General features: G+C 34.9%; 1 protein-coding gene across 1 annotated transcript in view; it reads left to right on the forward strand.

Annotated features, from left to right (window-relative positions):
• The window catches only part of adamtsl1.S (ADAMTS like 1 S homeolog), a 161,466-nt gene that overhangs the window by 36,741 nt on the left and 101,376 nt on the right, over nucleotides 1-23,349 (forward strand). Inside the window, exons 3-5 of the mRNA XM_041580075.1 lie at nucleotides 6,901-6,946; nucleotides 9,580-9,816; nucleotides 20,479-20,605. Of these exons, the coding sequence (XP_041436009.1) occupies nucleotides 6,901-6,946; nucleotides 9,580-9,816; nucleotides 20,479-20,605 (410 nt within the window). The remainder of the gene's footprint in view (nucleotides 1-6,900; nucleotides 6,947-9,579; nucleotides 9,817-20,478; nucleotides 20,606-23,349) is intronic.

Here is a 23,349-nt window from a genome sequence, read left to right on the forward strand (position 1 = left end):
CTTTGAGGGCCTTAGTTATCAAAATCCAATTTTTTTTTAAAAAAGTCAGACCAAACTAGAATCCACATTTGACTTACAGTATACAACCTGGGTAGGTCTGAGATGCCGAATATTCGGATTCCAACTTTTTCCATCCTCGGGGTATATTAAATCATGAAAAATGTAAGTAGGTTTTTTTTTCAGTAAAAATTTGGATTTTCTAGTTTAAAAAAACTCAAATTTTTTGGAGTTTTTGGCAATCAGACTTTAATAAATTACCCCCTAAATGTTTTGCAATGCCTTTTATAGAATTACTTATCACTCCAACAATTTATATAGTCACACTGCATGCGGTAATGTGATTGTCGCATAAAATGTTCCCCCAAAGGTTCAAAGTTCATAGATACTCCTATCTGTATACCAAGTCCATATATTGCATATACTATTTCACATTTTTATAATTCAAGTAATATTCACCAGCTGTCAGTTGCTTCACCAATTAAAAGCATGCTTAATATTCATTCAGTTTCTATAAATGATTATTGGAAATATTACATGTAACAATTGTCTTATCACAGTTTTTGACATACAAAGAAATTGTAAATTGAGTTATACCAATTTAGTAAAGCTATGTTCAGTGTCTGTGGCTGCAGCATAAAGTTTTATTCCCATAGTCAACATTTTACCACCAGTAAAAGTTTAACGTAACATTGAACAATGTTGAATAGAATATGATTTTAACAAACTGTACAGATATAGGTCAGAAGCCATAAAGCAGACAGACATATGAAACCCATAGGTCTCATTTTCCTACTGTAATTTCTGCAGTCATAACTCGTATGGTAGCTGACATTAAAATTACTGTACTCACACAATGATGTAATTATGGTGTGTCCTTAAGTTAGGTTGATTTTTATAGCATGGAAGTCAAATAGTCTGCAATAACCAGAATTCTGCAGTGATCTACAGCAATATTAGCTCTAAAATGATTTACCAAGCCTAACAAAATGGAGGAAGGAAACCTGCAGCACTTCGATTTCTGTGTTTTATTAATAGAAGCAGGAACGCCGTTTTTTTTTTTACAGGAGGGAAAAAATGTAAAACCTAAAGGTTACTTTGTATTTCAAGGACTTGCAAAGAACAAAATGAAATGTACCATTAAAAGGAACATGGCAAAGGGATGATAATAAAAAAAAACATTGGAGCAAATGGGAAATACCTGTCTGCAGATGTTTTAGTGAGCAAGCTCAAAGGTCGAAATCCAGTATCGTTTGTCTCCTAGAGGAAATCCTGCATTAAGTTCAGTTCAGGGTGAAGCTGAAGGCTTGTATGGTTGAAAGTGTTAAAATGAATGTCAACCTGCCAAATCATATCTTAAAATACTTAAAAGATTTATTGGTGAATGTATGTGTGTGTGTGGGAGTTATTCTGGCCAAGGTAGAAGAAAAAGGTCTGACACAAATAGAACAGTCAGTTGCAGGACAGCTCTTGTGCAGCTGTTTGTACATTACTTCTAAGGCACCTTGCCACGTGCATAAGCATCCAGTTGGCTGGAAATTGTTCTATTAAATTGGGGGATCTTTATGACCCTCGGTATAGATATATATTTGGGAATCCATTAGTGTTCTTCCCTAAGTGCTTAAGTACGGGGTTAAAACTCAAAATTTTATATTTACAGAAGCAGCTGCATTTATATATCTGAGGGTTAGATGCTTGGCAAGTTGCACCCGAGTATTTAAACAGGTAGCCACATATGGTAATGTTATTTGGAAGACTTGGTCCAGCAAAAAAAGCTGTAATTGTCTCCTGTAGGAGTAATTGTAGGCTCTAAGGAGTGTTTCCACCAGACTCAGAACAAATACTGATTCCATGGTATGCATGAATGCTGGGCAGATGCCTTGGATCCAGCAGGTGTGATTTATATATTCATTCATGGGGTGGCACTCTGCTTCAAAACGATACCCAGGTGCAAGATAAACTAAGCACACATGTTTCAAAAAAGATCACCGGGGCTTTGCAACAAACAAAATGGTGTATTAAGTGAGTATGGTCCCTATTGGGACCTTTCTCAAGATCCTCGCTAAATTTTGGTGGACTGTGGAGAGAGTAGTTTAACAATGCATATTCAAAGAACTTACTGTACATCAGACATCAACTTATATTGTTTGTGAATTCTTCAAGAGTCGCCATGTTTTGACCCCTTCAAAGGAATCAACAATAACAATCCAGTTACATACTCCCTTTAATTTGTGCTTAAATTAACCCCCCACCAAAAAAAGTATTGAATATACACTCAAATATCTTCAGAAACTGACAGGGTAGAGCAGGGAATATGATGGGTGGGGGCAATGTTAATGTTCAAGTATCAAATAGAGGGTAATTCTCCACATACCCCATTCAATTAGGTACAAGAGTTTTGTTATTGTATCGCAAAAATATTATTATAACCCTATAGTTAGGATTGCAAAATGTTATAATTATAGAGTATCGGGACCGTTACTTCTGTATCATTCTGTTGGCTTTTTTTTTTCTTTCAGAATTTCTCCAAATAGCCCTCCAGCACGGTGCATAATGAATCTTATGATTTTCAGATGCAAATATAAGCATCAATGGCATTTACGTGCTGTAAGGCATGCATTTCCTTTTAATAGGCAGTGATTTTGAAAAGTTTATGCATTGTCCTGAAAAGTTTATACATTTATAGAAAGGCAGGTTAGTTCTAACAAATAGTTAAAAAACTTTATTTTTTGTTTTCCGTGCCCAAAACTGGAAGTCATCTAATCTAAAACCAATTGTTTGGAGCAAGTAGTTGCTGAATGAACTGGAAGTGGGTACACCCTGTACCCCAATTACTTACAAGTGTCTAACTTTGACAACCTTCTCCTGTGAATGTTGCATTGATCTTATAGCAAAGACCCATAAACCTAGGGATTATTTTTACAATATTCTACAGCCCTAGCCTGCCTCAAGCAAAGTATTACTGTAGCAGCAGACACAGTATAAGAGATGCTGTAGTCCCCAAACTTAATTTCCCTTTTAAATGTATTTTTAATTGTCCTTTAATTTTTAATTGAAGTCTTTTAAATAACTTAAAAATACGATCACAGTTAGAAATATATAGAATTAAATGTTTTTTATAAATTGGTGTAATAAGTTAAATGTTTTACATCAGCAGACTACATTAAGAATATCTGTATGCTTTCCTTTGTCCTCCAATCCTGCTATGTTCTGCATTCTCCTCATGCAGGTTCATTGGTGAGGGAATGAAAGAATAAGTTGTCAATGCATTCAGGGTCCAGTGCATATAATACATAGGTTGTCATCATATAGAACACAGCTCTTCAAATTTGACTAGGGAATTATCCAAACTCGATTCAAGTTTTTTTTTAAATATTCTAATTTGATAATTCGATCTACTTCCTGCTTTTTAGCTCTCTAACTCTGAGATAGTCAGCGACTTGAAGGGGGGCCACATGGGACATAACTGTTCAGTGAGTTTGTAATTGATCCTCAGAATTTGGCTCAGATTCAGAAGTAACAGTTATGACCCATGTGCCCCCTCCTCAAGTCTCTAATTGGTTACTGCCTGGTAACCAATTAGTGGAAACCAAGAGAGCTGCAAAGCAGGAAGTAGTATTCTGGCAATTATGTTAGACATCTACTCACTCCAGACTTTATAAATTACATTTTTGGCTAACTACATATATTGAAAACATTTTTTATTTCTATATTATATCTATTTACCCAGTTTTTATCTTTACACTGAATGATTGCTTTAACTGATTATGTCATCATTATGTCATCATTTTAGTATGGGTATGAGACATGTTGTGCAAAATGCTTGGGACCTGTGGTTTTCCAGATAATGGATCTTTTTGCAATTTGGATCTTCATACTTTGTCTAATAGAAAATCATATAAATATTAAATAAACCCAAGAAGCTGGTTTTGCTTCCAGTAAGGATTAATTATATCTTAGATGGGATCAAGTACAAGTACTGTTTTATTATTACAGAGTAAAAGGAAAAAAAATTAAAATTTGGATTTTTTCATTATAATGGAGTCTTTGGGAGATGATCTTTCCATAATTTGGAGCTTTCTGGATAATGGGCTTCCGGATAACAGATCTCATACCTGTATAATCAAGGTTCCAAATATGTTTTATAGTTAACAAATGACCTACTACAAAAATCGTTGAAATGTAATAAATGAAAATTTTGTATTTGTGTAAAAAGCATAGGGTTACTCTACAAGTGCTAAGGAGAAAACAGGGTAGGTGTATAGGTTAGAAAGGAATTACCCTGACTCCTGTAACCATAAAAAGAAAATTGTGTCTGAGACAAACGCCTTATTTGTAAAATAAAAGCATTTCCTGATCAATTCAAAACCAACTCCGCACCCATTGAATTCCTGCAGCTGATCCTTCCTGTTTCCTTAGTTGCTGCAAAGGAAAAAAGTAAGCTACACCTATTAAAAGCATGTTTTTTTCTTTTATGTTTCTTTTAAGTACCCTAATCTAATGGTAGTCTAGAATACAGTATGCTCTCACTGTAGCTTTTAACCAGAACTCCAGCAGTGTGGGGAATTTGTTCTTTTATCCAGAGCTTTTTTCAAGTAAAAAGTATTCACGTATCATTGTCAGAAGATCCAGTTTGATAGATTTAGGGGCAGATTTACAAAATTCGAGTGAAGAATTCGAATGTAAAAAAATTCGAATTTCGAAGTATTTTTTGGGTACTTCGACCATCGAATTGGTTAAATTCGATCGAATTCGATCGAATTCGAACGATTCGAACGATTTGAACTAAAAATCGTTCGACTATTCGACCATTCGATAGTCGAAGTACTGTCTCTTTAAAAAATACTTCGACCACCTACTTCGGTAGATAAAACCTACCGAAGTCAATGTTAGCCTATGGGGAAGGTCCCCATAGGCTTGCCTGTGATTTTTTGATCGAAGGATTTTCCTTCGATCGTTGGATTAAAATCCTTCGAATCGTTGCTCGATCGCAGGATTTGCGCAAAATCGTTCGACTTCGATATTCGAAGTCGAACGATTTTAGTTCCCAGTCGAATATCGAGGGTTAATTAACCCTCGATATTCGACCCTTGATGAATCGGCCCCTTAATGTAGGCTGCTTTTGTTATCTTTGGCAAACTAATTCTTGAACTTGAAGAGTTGATGTATGAGATTTTAGAATCAGCTGCAATAAAGCTCTTTGTGCTTAAGGTGCTGTGGAGAGAAAATACATGTCACAAGTTAAGAAGAAATAGGAAGGTGTGCCAATCTTCACATTTGCACTTGTGTTGCTCTCTGTAGAGAAGCACAAATTAATTTCTTATGCTCTTCTCTGTTATACTGTAACTGAACTTGCTGCTAAAAGAGGCTTTGGCTCAGAGCTTTGGGAGCATGCCTTAAAATGTAAGCCTTATCTTTAGATAATATGTTAGCATTCTATTTTCAGTGCAGTATATATACAGTACATATACTCATATGCAGAATGCACAGAGACACCAATTGTGATATTATGATGCAGTTGGGCTGTTTTTGTAATGAAATATCTTTCTTATAAATTCATTTTACTGCACAAAATTGAGTTTCTAATTTTATAATTGGAAAGCAAGCACCTTTTTGGTTAGATTGCCAAGGCATTTTTATGTTTCATGAGGCCATAATTGGACTGAGAAGATAAAAATGATTGCAATTTTGTGGGAACCCATAGTCTAATAAAAACGTAGTATTTTATAATATCAATATAAAGTTCCCTATGAACAAAATTTGCTCTCCATATTTGTGGCCAATTTACAGTCTTCATATGACTGGTCACAGGTGAGATGGCCAGACAGTGGTCTACACGTGAAGATGCATATGTCCTTTGATTGGCCAGATATCTATTAAAAACTTTTGGAAATTACATCAAGTGAGAACTGCATCAGCCTATAAATGCAGCTTTCTTCTGATGAGTCTGCCTTGGCAGATAAGTGAATCTTAAGTGTTTAAGAATGGATGCGTATATACATTTAAACATATTTCTTATTCATAGTATACAGTATGTGCCACTGCCCTTAATTAGCAATAAAAATATTAAAAAAGAGAGTGCTACTGCATTATAAAAATGCACTTGGGCGCAGGGATTAAAACATATAATACATACAATAAGGCCCACACTAATAAAAATAATTTTATTCATTCTATAATGTAGAAATGTACAAACACCACAACCCACAGCCAGCACATTTCATGTCATCACCACTGGTAGTTGAAAACAAAAGAATTAGGGGCAGATTTATCAAAGGTCGAATTTCAAAGTTATGTGAACATTTTTTAACTCTAATAAATTCAAATGTACCAAACTCGAATAGGAGGTTATTTATGAACGTCCCGAACATTCTAATCAAATTCGACTCAAGTTTTCCTCCAAAAAAAAACTTGAATGTCAGGAATGCAATCAAGATAATTATATGGTTCAACTGACCTCTGCCATTGACTTGTAAATGAACTGGGCAGGGTTTAGGTAGCGAATATTTCAATTAGAATTGTTTCCAGGGTTGAGTTGTGATAAATCTCACATTCAAATGTGAGTTGGTGAATTAAAAGTTTTTACCTAAAAGAAATTATAAAATTCTAAATTTCTATTCGAACCTTAATAAATCTGCCCCTTAATGTGATTGGTGCAAGTAATAGACTGGTTATGGAATATAATACTGTACATCTTTCAGTTTGGCGTCTGGCTTTCTACCTTACAGAACATTTAAAGCTTCTGTTCTTGGCTCATTTGTATATGGTGATCTTGGGGAAAACTTGTATTTAAATTGTATTTTTTTTTTTATCCATAATGCATCTGTGCCACTTATAGTGTGTAATTTAATAGCCTTGTAAATACAATAATACCTTTCCTAAAAGTTTTTCTTTCTTGTGCAGTAGCTGTGATGGACGCAATATTAGGTACAGAACCTGCAGTAATGTGGTAAGTTAAATTTTTCACTTAAAATATCAATACAACTTTTTGTATTTTTGACAAAGTTCTTGGTTAACTAAATATATAATGCTCACCTCTAGCAAATAGATGTATTTTTAGCATAATAAATAGTACAGATATTCTAATCATAATATCCAAAATCCCTACTTTATCCTACACACACTTTTAAATTAAACAATTCCATATACAGAGAAAATAAAAGTCACTATTATGAGACATTGGTGGGGAAGATGTCATTGATTTTGGTAAATTCACTCTATTTTTGCAGCACCCACATATCTTAAAGGGGTGGTTCATCTTAAAGTTAACTTTTAGTATGTTATAGAATGACCAATTCTAAGCAAAGTTTCAATTGGTCTTCATTATTTTATTTTTGTATATAGTTTTTGTAAATGATATGCATTCTGCTTCTGACTGTTTCCAGCTTTCAAATGGGGGCCACTGACTCCATCTTAAAAGAAAATGATTTGGAAGGCTACACATTTATTGATATTGCCACTTTGTATTACTTTAATTAATTAATTCAGGCCCTTTCCTTTTCATACTGTATCCCAGTTTAAAGCAATGTATGCTTGCTATGGTAACTTGGACTATAGCAACCAAATTGCTAAAATTGCAAACTGGAGAGATGCTGAATAAAAAAACAGATAATTAAAAAAACAGATAATTCAAAAATAATAAAGCAAATGAAAACCAGTTGCAAATTGTCTCAGAATATCACTCTCTACATCATACTAAAAGTTAACTGAAAGGTGAACAACCCCTTTAAGTGCAAGTGATTTACCTGTATTTCATTTATTTTGCCCTTCAGGTCATATTATTTCTTGCTTGATGCCTGACCTATGCCATTTTCCAAATCTGTAAACTATTGTTTGTTGTTAATATACCAAGAATGATTATATTGAAATACAGTACTTCTGATGATTTGCTGCCACCGAACTTTTCAATGAGACTTCAAATGGAATATTGTAGGAATGAACAGCAAACTGATCTTTAAACCCAGATCTATTTGTTACTCATAGAAATGAGGTTGACAGATCCAGTCCAGTAAAAGCCATTCTGTTTCAGTGTGAAATGGTTCCATTTGTATGTTTCCATTGCTTTAGAGAGTAAATATTTTTATATGGACAGTGAAACTTTATGAGTTTGCTTAAGGTGCCAATTGTTAGTTTTGTATTCCCTGACTCATTGTCAGAACCAACAACATTTTATACATTATGTTTCACAGAAGCACGCAAATATAGATAAGTAAATAGTATTAGAGACTACACCTACGTGTATTGTTTATTGTTTTTTTTTTTATTCCTGAAGGATGCTTCCATTTTCTCATTTCCTGATGTTGCCTGCCTAACCTATAATCTAAATTTGGCATATGCTTTCTCAGTTGCTACCATTTAATAAGTAATTCTTATGGCAAATCATTGTGTTCCTGATTCAATAATAAAAAGCAGTAATACTAAATGAACAAGTGTAACCAGCTCTGCAGACACTGTGGTCACATGGTTACTGTAAATGTAACAGACATATTATTCTATAATATTGTCAATGAGGTTCTATTTATATCATCATATTAAAGAACTTAGAGGTACCCTGTGCACTACAACTTAACTGGCTATTGAAGTGGGTTATTGTGTGAAGGTTGTTAACCACTTACATTGGTTGGGGTACAGCAGGGTGGGTGTTCTAAAATGAAAATATATAGTGGTTGTCCCTAAATCATCAACAAACTATGATCTAAAGGGGGATTTACTTGTGTACAACTGATTCAGCATCGTTAGCCCAGGCTAAAAAGTGGTCAATAGGACAATAATAAAATTCACTGACTTATCTCAATATCTCAAAAAACTCCGACCAAATCCGCACAGGTTTTTTGGGCTTATTTATTAACATACTTTTCTGGAAAAAAATTTGCTGGAAAAAATTGTGAAAAATCTGATTTTCATTATTTTTTTCAGATTTTTCATCCGATTTTTCAGCTTTTTCACCCGAAAACTTTGTGATATTGCAAAAAACCCAGCGCACATCAAAAAATCATTGGGACTTCTCCCATTGACTTAGATGCAACCTCGACTCGAATAAATTCTGAGAAATTTGTGATTTTGTTAAAAGTCCGATTTTATATAAAAAAAAAATCACAAATGTTGCATTTGGAGTTTAGTAAATAACCCCTTATCTGTAAGAATTTTCTCTTGTGTCAGTTTTCATATACTTCCGTAACATGCTATTGCTATTTAAAGGGGCCTGTCACCCAGATATTAAAAGCTTTATAATAATTTCAAATTAAAATTTTATTAACACATTTATACCCAATATAAAAGTACTTACATATGTCAACTGTCAATCATATATTGCTTGCTCTACCTTATGCCTTAGGCAGGGACCGGGCAGTTAATTATTTTCCCTTTCAATTCTGCACTCTGTACATATCACTGCCTCCTCCCACATTTAAAACAAAACATTATCCTTGCGTCCATTCTTGCATTTTATTATCAACTGTGGAAAGTGTCTCCACCTCTTGATGGAACAATGATCTTTCAGCTGATGTACTGTAGCCTGTATTGCTTTCCCTTGTTTATAGTTACAGTGGCAATCACTTTTAACATCTTAACTTTTTATCTAAGGATTGTCCAGCAGAATCAGGAGATTTTCGTGCTCAACAGTGCTCTGCTCATAATGATGTCAAGTATCAAGGCCAGTATCGTGAGTGGCTTCCAGTTCACAATGACCCAGAGAACCCATGCTCCTTAAAGTGTCAAGCAAAGAGTACAGTTCTTGTTGTGGAACTGGCACCCAAAGTTCTGGATGGTACCAGATGTTACACCGAATCACTGGATATGTGCATCAGTGGTGTGTGCCAGGTAGGAGCATAACTTTGAATTCATTGCAATTCAGTGATTTGTTTAAGCAATAAGAAAATCACTTCACTTTGAATACAGGGGGGGGAAGCAAATACGGCCTTTGATTTTCAGTTGTAAAAACAAAATTAGTGTGGGACCCAGAGATTTGGAGTTCAGCTTGCTCTTAACAGGAGTTGCCATATGTTTCAAGGACAAAGACCCTTGTACACTCAATGAAGAGGTGAATAACATTTTGGAAAGATTAGAAACCAGTCAGACAGATTGATTATTTCTGTCATTTATAAAAACATGTGTAAGAAAATTGTAAAATTTTATGCCCAAGAAAACATATTTGGGAGCTATGGCAAAGCACCAGTGTGGGTTTGTTGTGCCATGGTGTAATAAGTGTATGAATGCAGACTTGTTCCACAGTTGATAAGATTGTGTTAATGTTCTGATCCTACAGGGAAAGAGTAATGGCTTAATCTCTGATCATTTAACTGCCTGTGTAAATATTAGGGATATTCGATAAACACATATTGCCAGCCAGAGGACTTTAGCTTTAGTGCTGCAGACTGCACAAGGTATGAAGATAAAATACCTGCAGTATAAGAATTACAGAAAAGACAAATACAAATTCCAGTCACTATAATTACTTTTATAGGAAAAAACTGGTATCCCTCTTGCCTTTTAAAACAGCTTTTGTCAACTTTTGATATATATTTTTTTGTTAATAATCTATAACAATATTATATATAATATATCAGTATTACATTTTTTCTCATAGCCTTCCAATAGACACTTATGTGAACACAGATATTGGTCATCTACTTAAAGGGATCCTGTCATCAGAAAACATTTCAAAACGCATCAGTTAATAGTGCTACTCCAGCAGAATTCTTCACTGAAATCCATTTCTCAAAAGAGATTTTTTTTATATTCAATTTTGAAATCTGACATGAGGCTAGACATTTTGTCAATTTCCCAGCTGCCCCTGGTCATGTGACTTGTACCTGCACTTTAGGAGAGAAATGCTTTCTGGCAGGCTGCTGTTTTTCCTTCTCAATGTAAATTAATGTGTCTCAGTGAGACATGGGTTTTTACTATTGAGTGTTGTTCTTAGATCTACCAGGCAGCTGTTATCTTGTGTTAGGGAGCTGTTATCTGGTTACCTTCCCATTGTTCTTTTGTTTGGCTGCTGGGTGGGAAAAATGGAGGGGGGTGATATCACTCCAACTTGCAGTACAGCAGTAAAGAGTGATCGAAGTTTATCAGAACACAAGTCACATGACTTGGGGCAGCTGGGAAATTGACAATATGTCTAGCCCCATGTCAGATTTCAAAATTGAATATAAAAAAAATCTGTTTGCTCTATTGAGAAATGAATTTCAGTTCAGAATTCTGCTGGAGCAGCACTATTAACTAAAAATGTTTTCCCATGACAGTATCCCTTTAAAGATAGCTGTTTAGGATTGGTTGGCAACCAATTGATGAAAAAAACAAGTGAGTTCCTAATCTTGCTTGATTTTTCAGCAATTGATTGCTCTGGTTTCCTGCAGAATGAAATTTAAAAAGAAATAGTGTTTTTTTCCAAATTTGGATGAACCTTTTTCAGTCATATCAAATTAACTGTGAGGTCTGGGCTTTGTGCAACTGAAGCAATGGTAATGTGCGCCAAAGTATAGATATAAAAGCAGGTTTAAGAGTGACATACATGCTCATATTTGTTTGGACACTTACTTGACTGATTTTGATCACACTGTATGACAATATAGTCATGGACACGCCATGTCAACACACTGCCCTACAATTTCACCTGCCTATGCACCATGTTGGTGCTGATGAGGAAGTGAAGGGGAGCAGCTCTAAATCACTGTTCATTAGATGTTTGTGCTTTTAATAATGTACAATAGATGCAGCGACTTTATGTAGAAAGCTTTACCTACCAGCCCAAAAGCCTACAAAATCCATTTGGATCATTCCATTTTTAGTTCTGTAGCAACAAATTTCTTTCTTAAACATTATCTGGCATGAAAGATAAAATGCGATATAACCACTGTTGTGCCCAGAATCTACTAAGGCTAACAGTTTATAATGTTGCATTGATTTTCAAGCCAAGAGAAGAAAGATTACAGTTCCCTTGGGCTAAATCTGCTATAAATCCATGATATAAAAATGTGGCCTACTCTATTCATTTCTGAAGGTTTAATTTTTGATTGTTGTTGCAGTAAATTCCACTATGCATTTTTCATGGATTTGGAATTTAACCTTGATTATTTAGTTCAAACTCAGCTTCAGAAGCCAACAATATCAAATTAATAATACAATTTTTTTTTTTCAAGTTCAAACTTGGACAATGAATCTTTCTTTACAAAAGTTCTGCTTTTCTAATAGAAACATTTACCTTTATTCAGAGCTAAATAATGTTATTTATTACCCTTTTGTTATTCCCAATGGGATCACCATCGTCATCAGTAAAATAACTTTTGTTAAAGTACTTATTACCAGTCACGATGATTCTTTTTGCCGTTTGTTTAGCTTCTTAGTATATTTAATTTGAATTTATTATTTTTATTTAGTTCCTCGTGCACCAGCAATACAGAATTTGATAGGAACAGATTTAAGTTGTACCACTGGACAGATGAAATTCCAACTAAAATGTCAGTGTTGTATAGAAACTTAATATCTAAATAGTTTTCCTTTACATGTAAAACAGAACTGCTGGTATCCCCATTTTATTTTTTTTAATTTCAAGAAATTGTGCGCCTAACACATGTTTCAAATATGTTTCTTGACTACAACAAAAGCCAAGATTACTGGATAGTAAGTAAATGTTATTTTAAAAGTGGACTTGTTCACATTGAAGTCCTAATAACCAATGGAAGAAAAGGTATTTGAGACACAAAAGCCTTTCAGTTTTACTTTAAACAAGGTTTTTTTAAAAAAAAAACAACAAACAAGCCATTTAGAATACGATGTTTTCAGCCCTACTGCCTTTGTAGATTTTGTATGGCTGTTAGGATCCCTCTAGTTCCTAGATTATCTGGGCATTGACTCCTGTGAAATGAGATTCCCTGTAGCTCTGAACCACAAATTGTTGTTTGTTTTTTTTCCTGCTCCATTTCCTTTGGCATTATTTCTGTGTGTGGAGCCAATACCACTGGTCCTTTTCTATTTAAAAAAAAAAAATTTCTGGTCTAATTAAAGTTTTATAGCATGAGCTACGGTTATGAAATATACTCAAACATTGTCCTTTGCTTATTTTAAATCCAATGGGGCTTATACCTCTTACGCCACCACTTTCTGCAATGGCCCCTTGAGCTTCATTTGGATTGGTTATGTGTTTTCCTTTTTCCTCCTCCTTCCTCTTCAAGGCAAGTTGTGAGTGAGTGCACTAGCCAGGTTAAACAAAGAGACATAGTAGGAGAGAGTGAATATTAAAAACAAAACATGTTCCATGCTGGTTTTTTGGGATCAACGTCTCCGCTCCGCCATAATGGAAGCTTCTTTGGTTAACTTAACTTTTAAATGACTGATCAAGCATAGTTTCTTTGGTAACTTTAGTCAAGTGTCACCTTGCAACAGAATTAGGAAGTAAAAGCAATTACTTACAGATAGGGATTGGTGAATTTGACCCGTTTAGTTTCGTCAAAAATTCGCCGCCGAACGTCAAAATTTTTTTGACACGTGTCTTTTTTATTTGGACACACAACGCCATACAAGTCTATGGGCATCATTTTTTTGGCGAAACAAGGCGAAAAAACTTATTTTTTACCTTCGAATCCTTCACTCGAAGTTAGTGAATCGGCCCCCAAATGACTGCACTATAACTGGGTATGTAGTGTAAACAGTTTTGTGATGAAATTTTTGGTTTTGGCAATGGCGAAATTCTTGTGAAGTCACAATAGAATTTTGGAGGGAAATGGTCTCAGAGCCCTCACCAGCACCCTCTCCTCATCTATCTAAGGTACTGTCCTGGCAAACATAAGTATGGTAACTGTACAATAATAACTTACAGCTCGATTTGGTTTCCTAATACATAAATACAATGATCTATAATTGTATTAAACTATTTACAAAGCTAAACAGCACAACACCTTTTGAAGCTTTATATATATTTATAATTAATTCACTGCAAGAGTTTTTTTTTTTCATTTTGATGGTGGAAAATATGTTACATCAACCACTGAGGATAATGTACAGCATTTTCTCTTTCTAATTGCAATTTTTACTGGCTGTTTTCTGCCGTTTTTCTCGTTCTCTTGTTTAATAGAATGGAAATTATTTACGAGCATTGTAAAATTGCATTTACCAGTGGCAACCAATCCCAATCTTCATTTCTTTTTTATCCTTCTACTGCAAATTAACAGATACATGCAAAGCTATATAAGTAGTCAACCTCAGCAACTGCATTGGTGGAACTTGTTTAGTAAACTAACTCCGCTGATTTTAAATTGCATTCGTTATTAGTCTTCCATTAACAATAAATAAAACTTAGTCTAACATGTTTTCTGTCCAAACACTTTCTCAAGCTCCTTTGGCTCAACGTGAATTTTTAAACAACATGCAGTGGAGTGTGTATCTGATGTTTTGAGTGTGATTATAATTTTTGAATAGAACATTGGGCCTGGAGTGGTGTGCTCTTGGGACAGCATATTCACATTTATATTACTCTTTTATTTTTAACAAATGAGGAACAATCTGTATGTGTATATGTATCCACTGACTTTTCGGCATTCAGAGGAGCTGAATCCATTGTCAGATGTTTGGAAGCGCTCACAAGTAAAAACCTTTTAGATAAACATTTTAAGCTGTGTTCATGAGCATATGTAAATATGAAAGTCTTTGTAGAACTCTTTGAAAATTAATAAAGCTTTTTAAGGATAACAATTGCTGCTGTTATTATTAGTATTATTGAAACAGCAGCGGATTTCCAGTGTGTTGGACAAATGGCCTTATTTGAAGAATTGCCATATTTTTCCAGCAATCACATTGTAGTTAGCAGTATCATTGTTTGGCATGTAAACCTCACAGTACTCCTTAGTGCTTAACAAGCAAAACTGAGTTTTGTTGTTGGCTTTTAAATTATAACCAAAATGAAAAGCAAAAACCACAATAAAAGGAATGTGACATAAAACAAACACAAGATTGCCTTGTAAACAGTTGTGTTTGAGGTTTCTGTAGTAATTGAATGCACATAATACTGCAAACACTATTCTGCAGTTTTATTCAAAACAAACCATTTTTGGGTTGTATGACTTAAGACAGTTGGTATAGAGATACAGCATAAAAAGTGCATATCCTGTCTTCAGTTCTTTAGGTCATGTAAGGACTTAAAAGTCGTATGTTAACCCTAGTAGTCATGTGCTTCAGCTAAAATAAATGATCCTATCAAATTGTTCCTGTTGCACACATTGTATCAGTATGGGACTTATAATTAATGGGAAACTACAGAAAACTAAAAACAAAGGAAACAGATGAGAAAACGAGGGATTCAAGAATATCGAAAGCAGATGTTTTCACACAGGTGCATTAAGTCATTTAAATGCTTAGGGTCATGTAAAAACATTGAACTGTCCATCTGTCAATTCTTTTTTTGCTACTGTAAGTAAAGAAAAAGATGATCATGTCATTGTCACAGAGGGAGATGTTGCTGTTGTAGCTGTTTCAGAAGATGATACAGAGACACAGCTGCTCCTCTGACTGATTTTCTATGAGGTTGATTATGGTGATGTTGGCATCAGAGTGAAAGATTTCATCAGTTAGAGTTCTACTGAGCCTTAGTCATATTGTTAGAAGGGTCATATTCTTAAAAAGCCCGGAGAAGCCTAAATAATAGTGTTTGTTTATTACAGGGACGAGTTCTATTGACTTTATGTTGTGAGCTGAATTTATTTGGCATGGTTCAGGTCAACACATCATATGATATGGCAAATGACTGTTTATATTAACAAAGTTGATCATCGTAAAGTACAGTTGTGTCTCTTTTTACCTACTATCTGTATGGGTATGCTCATATACAGTATTTATAGGTCTGTGTGATGATAATAATACATGTTTGAATATACAGAAAGGGTATTGTATGTACAAAGTTGAATCTTCCATAAAAATATTTCCATTTCAAGCGATGTAGTCTAGTTGAAGCCAGGAAGACTGATGGTAGCTGCCTGCTTGGCCCTGCAAACAATTGGGCAATAGATAGATTTCACTGTGACCAATGAAAATTTTCTGTGAAGTCCAATAAACTGCAGCACACTGGATGGGTGATTCAATTTTGTGTCAGTGTGATTTTATTTGGCTCACACCAAAGTAGACAAATAAAGCAACATTTCAGGACACACAGGGCCCTTTATCAATGAAAATTTTCTAACCTGACGAATCAATTGTGTGACCGATGTCGGGATAAAAATCATTAGATGCACAATCATTTGATTCCCACGAACCTCGTTTTTGATAATTTGACAGATTGGCTGGATTGCACTAAAATCAAATCGTTCATCAAACAAAAATCTTTGCATCTATGGGGGCCTATGGGGGCATTATCTGTGAACAAACTTATACCACTTTAGTTCAGTCGTCATGTATATATACAGTGTATATGTGTGTGTGTGTATATACTGCATATACTGATCTATATCTTTCAGTTTTGACTGAATTCTAATGTTAAGATTTTTCTTTTGCTTCAAACTTCATTTTATTTGATTGACGTACATTGAGGCACATTTATCAAGGGTCAAATTTCTAATTCATGTGAGGTTTTTTAAAACAAAATGTATTAATAAAACCAAATTTTCTCAGCTGGGACAAATTGAATCGACCTGAAAACTCGAATCGAATTTGATTCAAATTAGAAAAACTCGAATCGACTTGATTAGAGTTTTATTTTCGGAAAAAAAACTGGCAGATGCCGTGGCTCTGTGTGTGCCTCTGGTAGGTAAATGAGATTGAATGTTTTGTGTTATAGGTTGGTGCAATATAAATAAAAGAAAATAGCTTATGTATGTAGAATACCATGACAATGGCCTTATGCCGATAAACAGTTTATATCAGTTTCTAAGTCCTTGCTTTCCAAATGTTGCATTATGCATGACTACATCTGCCATTATGCTTTAATTCACATGTGTGCATTTGTGAATGCTAGAATCTGTAAAACAGAAATATTAGGTTTAGAAGATTTTAGTTAAGGTATCTTTAGTTAAGTTACTTTGTACTTTTATAGTAAAATTTTATAAATCCTATTAAGTATTTTTTGCATCACTTGGATACATGCACAACAGTTTGCCATTTAAGTGCAGTCATCTGCAAAGCAAAAGGAATACTGGAATGGAAAGAGTTCTGCTCCTAAAATTTCCAGAATGGTGATTATCTGATCTGTGTCTAGATCCTGCTAACAATGTAAATGCTTGTTATAAAAACAGATACATGTTTTATAAAATGGTGTGCATCCTTAAAAGTGCTATATGATAATATATTGTGTTTCCAAGCAAATGTTCTGGTATGAGAAGTGATAATTGTATGTGGGTGGCCTCTCGTCTTCAGTTGACTTTATTTGATAAATTCATGGTCAAAACATGGCCTGTAGGCCAAGAAGGTCCACTAGCTCCCGCATTGTTTTGGAAAGCATCTAATTCATAATTTAGTTTCTTAGCCAGACATCTGTTCAGGAAATTCTTATTATAATTGGGGCTCATTTTTACTCAGTTCATATAAGTTGCAAGTAAAGTAGACTGGAATGCTTGTTTTAAAGGCCACTATGTGTTGGAAATTAATGTAGAGCTAGGCAACAATTGTGATTTTTCTTTTTTTATATTTTTTATTGTAAGCAGAACATGTAAATTATGAGTAGAAGCGTACTCAGCCTGTGTATTTAGAAAACAAAGACTCTAAATATGAAACATGGCTTGCCAGGTGTTCAGCTATGAAAACATCTAGATGTTTAACCTCAGCTATGATAGACTCCATACTGCCAAAGAACAATATTAATTCAGCCAAACAGGATTAGCTGTTAAACTCTCGTTTGTTTTCAGAAAACTAGATTTTAATGACTGTGCCACTTATTTGTAAAATAATGAAATACAGAAACACTTGCCAAAGGTTTTACTATTTTAATCTAATAAACATGACATATGGAGATCTAAATTCAAATGTCAAGAAAGTTATTAACATCTTCAAATGGGTCATTGGAACTCTCCCATTGACTCATACAAGAACCTGGCAGGTTTTAGGTGGCAAATAGTCTAATAAGAATGATTCCCAGGGTAAAGGTTTGATACATTTCTAATTTTAAATGATTTTGGATTATTTCCAGTTTGAATTTGTGAGTTTTGACCAAAAAAACTATTTGAAAATTTGAATTCGAATTTCCTATTCAACCCTTGCTAAATCTGCCACATAAAGTTCATTCAGTAAGATCAGTATGTTATTTTTAGTTTTCTTTAGATCAGAAATAGTTTCTTGTAGTGACTTGTACCCAAGAGTTTGCTCATATATCGGTGCAGAGTAAGCGAGCGGAGCTTATGGGCTCCATCTTCCGGATCTCCAGTCTTCTTTGGGTCCTCTTCCTTCCCTTTGGCAATTTCTGACACTTTTGCAACATGTGCAGTTGCAAGGAACCAGAAGACTGCTCCAACTACTCATTCATCCCATATTTCGCTCACTTACAGAAGAAGACTGTCGATCTGGAAGGTGGTACTCATGAGCTCCACTGCACTTACTCTGCACCGATACATGAGCAAACTCTTAGGGGCAATTTCATGGGGTTACATATGGAGGGAGGCAAGGAGGGGAAACTTCTTAAGGTAGTTGGTTTGGTCTTTTCTTATTGGGTGGGTTTAGTTCTACTTTTTTTTTTCAAAAAAACTGCAGATTGAACATGCTTTGTAGAATATTAAATACATATCTCTTGAAAAGGAAAATAGTATGAAAAAAAGAAGAAAATGCAATAGCATCCCCCTGCATCACTGTTTCCTTTGTCATATATAGCTGTGTGGGGTCAGCCAAGGAACAGTAGTAGCCAAAAGTCTGAAACTGCCTGAAGTGAGAAGAAATGAAGCTCCATCTAAATAAGGGAAGGCTCAATCCCCCCCAAATAGCAGGCAAACAAACATTAACAGAGTGAATGCAAACACGAGGAAAGTACGCACATAGGGCTAAATGTAAATATAGATGTGTAATAAACAAAAAATGGCCATGTGTTTAGTGACCTGTGTCTATAAAGTACCAATGATTATGCCTTACAAGAATGCGCCAGCATCAGTTGATATTTGGCTTTTACATTGTTGTACTGACTGCCAGTGTAATTTCATACAATTGGGTTTTTGTTCCTTGAAATAGACTAACAAATACAGGTGAAAAGGGGAGAAGAGAATAGAGGGATCCTTGTGCAAGCATTTGTATTTAAACAGCATTGCATCCCATGGGAAGGCCGAGTTGTCACTAAAAAAACGCAACCTTTCTAATTTATTGGTGGAGAACTACAATGGATTCATTCAGTGGAACCACACCCAGCTCATACATTTGTCTAACCTTATGACACTAAAGCTGATATTATACTGCAACTCCCAGCTTTACATCAACAGTTCAAGGCTGTAACTGGGTTTTTTTAGATTGACAGTGGCTGGAGTGTCCAGGGTAAATAATCCTGTTTAACATAAGATCCAGTTTTGTTTGTGTATACTTACTCATGTTATTGGGTAGGTCTACATCCAACAAAGATCAAAATTAGAATGCTTGAATCATGATTGTGATGTCTCTTATTTCACATACTGTACATCAGCTCACATTGCAGTTAAGATAATATATTGCATCTGCATTCACAAAAGTATGTGCCAAGGACATGCTTGTTAGCTTATGTCAAGGCATCGTCAACTTGAATGTGTGTTGTTTGCTTCTGTCACATATGGTATTCACTGAGAGCACATGGGAACAGCAGGGTCTTTTGTAGCTGGCTCAGTAGGATTGGTGCTACCACTATGCGGGCAGTGTGTAGTAATAATAACATATAAACAAACTGATTGCCATGAATTGAATGTTTGTACTATTTGCAGAGATTTATGGGTTGTAAATTGCTAACCCAAGGTCCTAGTTATTATAATCTGATTTCAACAGAGTTCCCAACTCAAACATATGCAAACCAAGGAGCAGTTCTTTTTATAGAAACATTTTCCAGGTTAAATCTGACCCCAACTTTGCGCATCTTCTGGATTCAATCACAGTAGAAAAATGGCTCCAGTTACACTCAAGTCAAGTTCAGGAAGAACCCTGCTATCAAACTGCAGTACAGGGGTGTAAAAGAGTCTTCTTAAATAACATGTAATCACTCTATAGGATGTCATGGGGTGTTATCATAAAAGTATAGTAGCTAGACACTAAAGTAAAATATTTACAACAAAACAACCAGCTTAAAGTTTAACCTAACCATAAATCCTTAAAAGCAGTATTGGGATACCTAGATAGCCGTTGTATATAACTTTTGCTCAGGTAACATATTGTTACAGTTAAAGGGATCATTCATCTTAATATCTCATTTTTTCAGATGCTTTCTTTATCCAATTTTTCTAAAAATGTTTTTTTTACATGCTGCTATATGCATGCTTAGTTGGACAGCCTGTGGAGACGGCAGCTTAACTTAAAAGTAAATGACTATGTTTCCTCTAATAAATTGCTTCATATATATATTGGCAGATTGTTGGCTGTGATCACCAGCTAGGAAGCACGGCAAAGGAAGATAACTGTGGTGTCTGCAATGGAGAAGGGTCTACCTGCCGTTTGGTGCGAGGAACGTACAAATCTCAGCTTTCTGCTAATAAACGTAAGTTATTATACCAGACCTACCAGTCTTTGAATTACTCGGTTTATTCTAAAGGCAGGAACTCCATACCCTTATAGCTGATGTAGGTCTACAACTCATATGATCTTTTTGTTCATTAAGCTGACATACAAGTTTTTCAGTACAGGGACTCTGGCCCTGTAAGAAATGTGTTACTATTGTGTTACTAGCTACTTTGTGACAGAACCTAGTCTATGGGGGTTGTAATAAAAGTTGCAAAGTTTGCTACAGGGCTACCATCTTTAGCAACCAATCAGCAGGTAGCATTTACTGGTCACCTGTTTTACAGCAAACATCTTATTGGCAACTATGGGTTAATGCACCAGGGCAAATTTTTGCCTTTTATTAAACAGTGGGGGCTAGAGCTTTAATTATCTTCAAAATAAAGGCAGCAATTTAAGGACTGCATTATGATAATTCATTTTTCACATTTCAGTACAGTTAACGTGTACTGTACTTTCTTCATGTATTCATGCCCTATTCATTTCACTGGCTATTTACCAAATAATTAATTGGCTCTGTTGGTTTGCATAGGTGAATACAGTTGGCAATTAGTTTAGGTACGCTGGATAATTAATGGAATTCTTAGGAAATACACACAGCAGTGATACAGTCAGCTGGCAATTACAGTTCTTCAGCTCTCAGGTTTTCATAAAATTTGATAAATGGACATCTGAGACTAACTACATTTAGAGAGTTTTTATTTACTGGGAAGTTCATATTATTATGCTCCTCTGCCATTTTATTTGTAAATGTTGGAAATTGAAAACTGCTCTTTTTTATGAAATAATAAAACATTGTAATAGTATGGAACAAAACTGCATGTCAGATCCTGTCCCTCTAACGTAGCATGATTATGTGATTATTAGCTCCAGATCACAAAATCTTACATTTACAGCCTTGCATTTTCCCTTATGTTATAAGTGACTCTTAAAAATCTAGTAATAACTATATATACTGTACTAATGAGCTGGAGTGCTGTATTACAGTTAATGTCTATCAGCAGTTTCTGATGAAAAAGAAACTAATTGCTTCTGAAATACAGTTCCCAGAATCCTGTGGGCTAGTATCATGGGAGTTGTAATTTAGCAACATCTGGACTGTAAAATATTACAGATATAATACTCTGCACTTTAGAGATGCGCAGTTATTCTGAATGTAGTGGACTAACAAAGGCTTATCTCTGGTTATACAGTAGGACGATGGTGTACCCTTAAAAGGGGACATGACATAAGTCTTTCTTGCTCTGCCCAGGTATTGCTGGACTATAACCATTAACAATCTTTAATATATAAAGGAGACCTGTCACCTTAATAAATAATTCTAAATCCTATTCATGCAAAATAAACGTAATTTAAACTATAAAATAGACACCATTTTTTGGACGCTGTTATGAAGGCAAGCTTTGCATCATGTAAAAATCTTGTTTATGTGCCAGAATGGGGCACCTGATATCCATGCATTGGCTACACAATTATAGACTGTGAAGAGGGAATGTGAGGAGTGCAGTGACATCTAGGCAATACAGAATGGAAGGTGAAAGTAATTGTCTGCCTAAGGCAATATATGATTGATGAAATTTGGGTTTCATGTATAATTTAAAAAGGACTTTTATTATCACAATTTTTTGGAACAGATTTATCAAGAGTCGAATAGTAAATTAGAATTTACGAGATTCAAAATTCACACATTTTAATTGTAATCCCCCTTTTACTGAATGTAGAATGTAAATTTGAATGTCAGATTTATCACAACTTGACCATGGAAACAGTCCTAATTGAATATTCGCCACCTGTAACCTGCCGAGTTCATATACAAGTCAATGGCAGAGGTCCGTTGAGCCATTTGGAAATGTTAATTTCTTTTTGTTGACATTCACGTTTTTTTTATCAGAGAAAAACTCAATTTGTACGAATCAAATACAATTCAAATTATCGGGTCTATCAAATTTTAGGCATTCAAAATTTTAAATAACCTCCCAGTCGAATTTTGAGTATATTCGAATTAAAAGTAATTCACATGAATTCGTAATTCACATGAATTCGAAATTCACCGTTGATAAATGGGCCTCCCAATATCCAGTTTAAAGGATACACAATCTGGAAGATGTAGTCTAGTTTAATCAGAAATAATTAGAGAATTTAAGAGAAGGTTTATGCCCCCTTAAGGAGATTGCTTCTCCTAGACATCAGTAGAAGGTGATTCCAAAGGAATAAGGAACAGCCAAAACTATGTTGGTCTGTGTTTTGCAGGTGATACATGCCATTAAAGCATGACACATTACATGTATTATTTATGCCAATAAAAGTGATAGGTGCTCAAAATGATGATGCCCTGTTTTATAGCCTTTATGCACAAAAATGGATTTTGGTGCACCAAAGGCCTGTGTCCCCACACTTTTGGTATAGCATGCTGTTCATGCCACTAATTGTGTGTACTGCCAATGTATAGCTTACATTGGCTGTGAGCCATATTATGAAAAATAAAAGGTTATTGCTGATTCCATGCAAGCCAGGGCTGCCTAACTGGCATTGAGATTAAATAGCTTAAGGATGGCAATTTGATGTTTAATTAGTGGGACGTTTTTATTTTCCATGATTGCTTTCCATTTTCCGTGCTCTACCAGTTAGATATCTAGGTTAGAAGTGTGGGCAAGATGAATGTAGTAGGCTTTTTTTAGGGAGCCTTTAATTTGCTTAGGTTTGCGGTTTGTGTTTTACCCATTA

This window comes from Xenopus laevis, chromosome 1S (assembly GCF_017654675.1).
Source record: "Xenopus laevis strain J_2021 chromosome 1S, Xenopus_laevis_v10.1, whole genome shotgun sequence".
NCBI lineage: Eukaryota > Metazoa > Chordata > Amphibia > Anura > Pipidae > Xenopus > Xenopus laevis.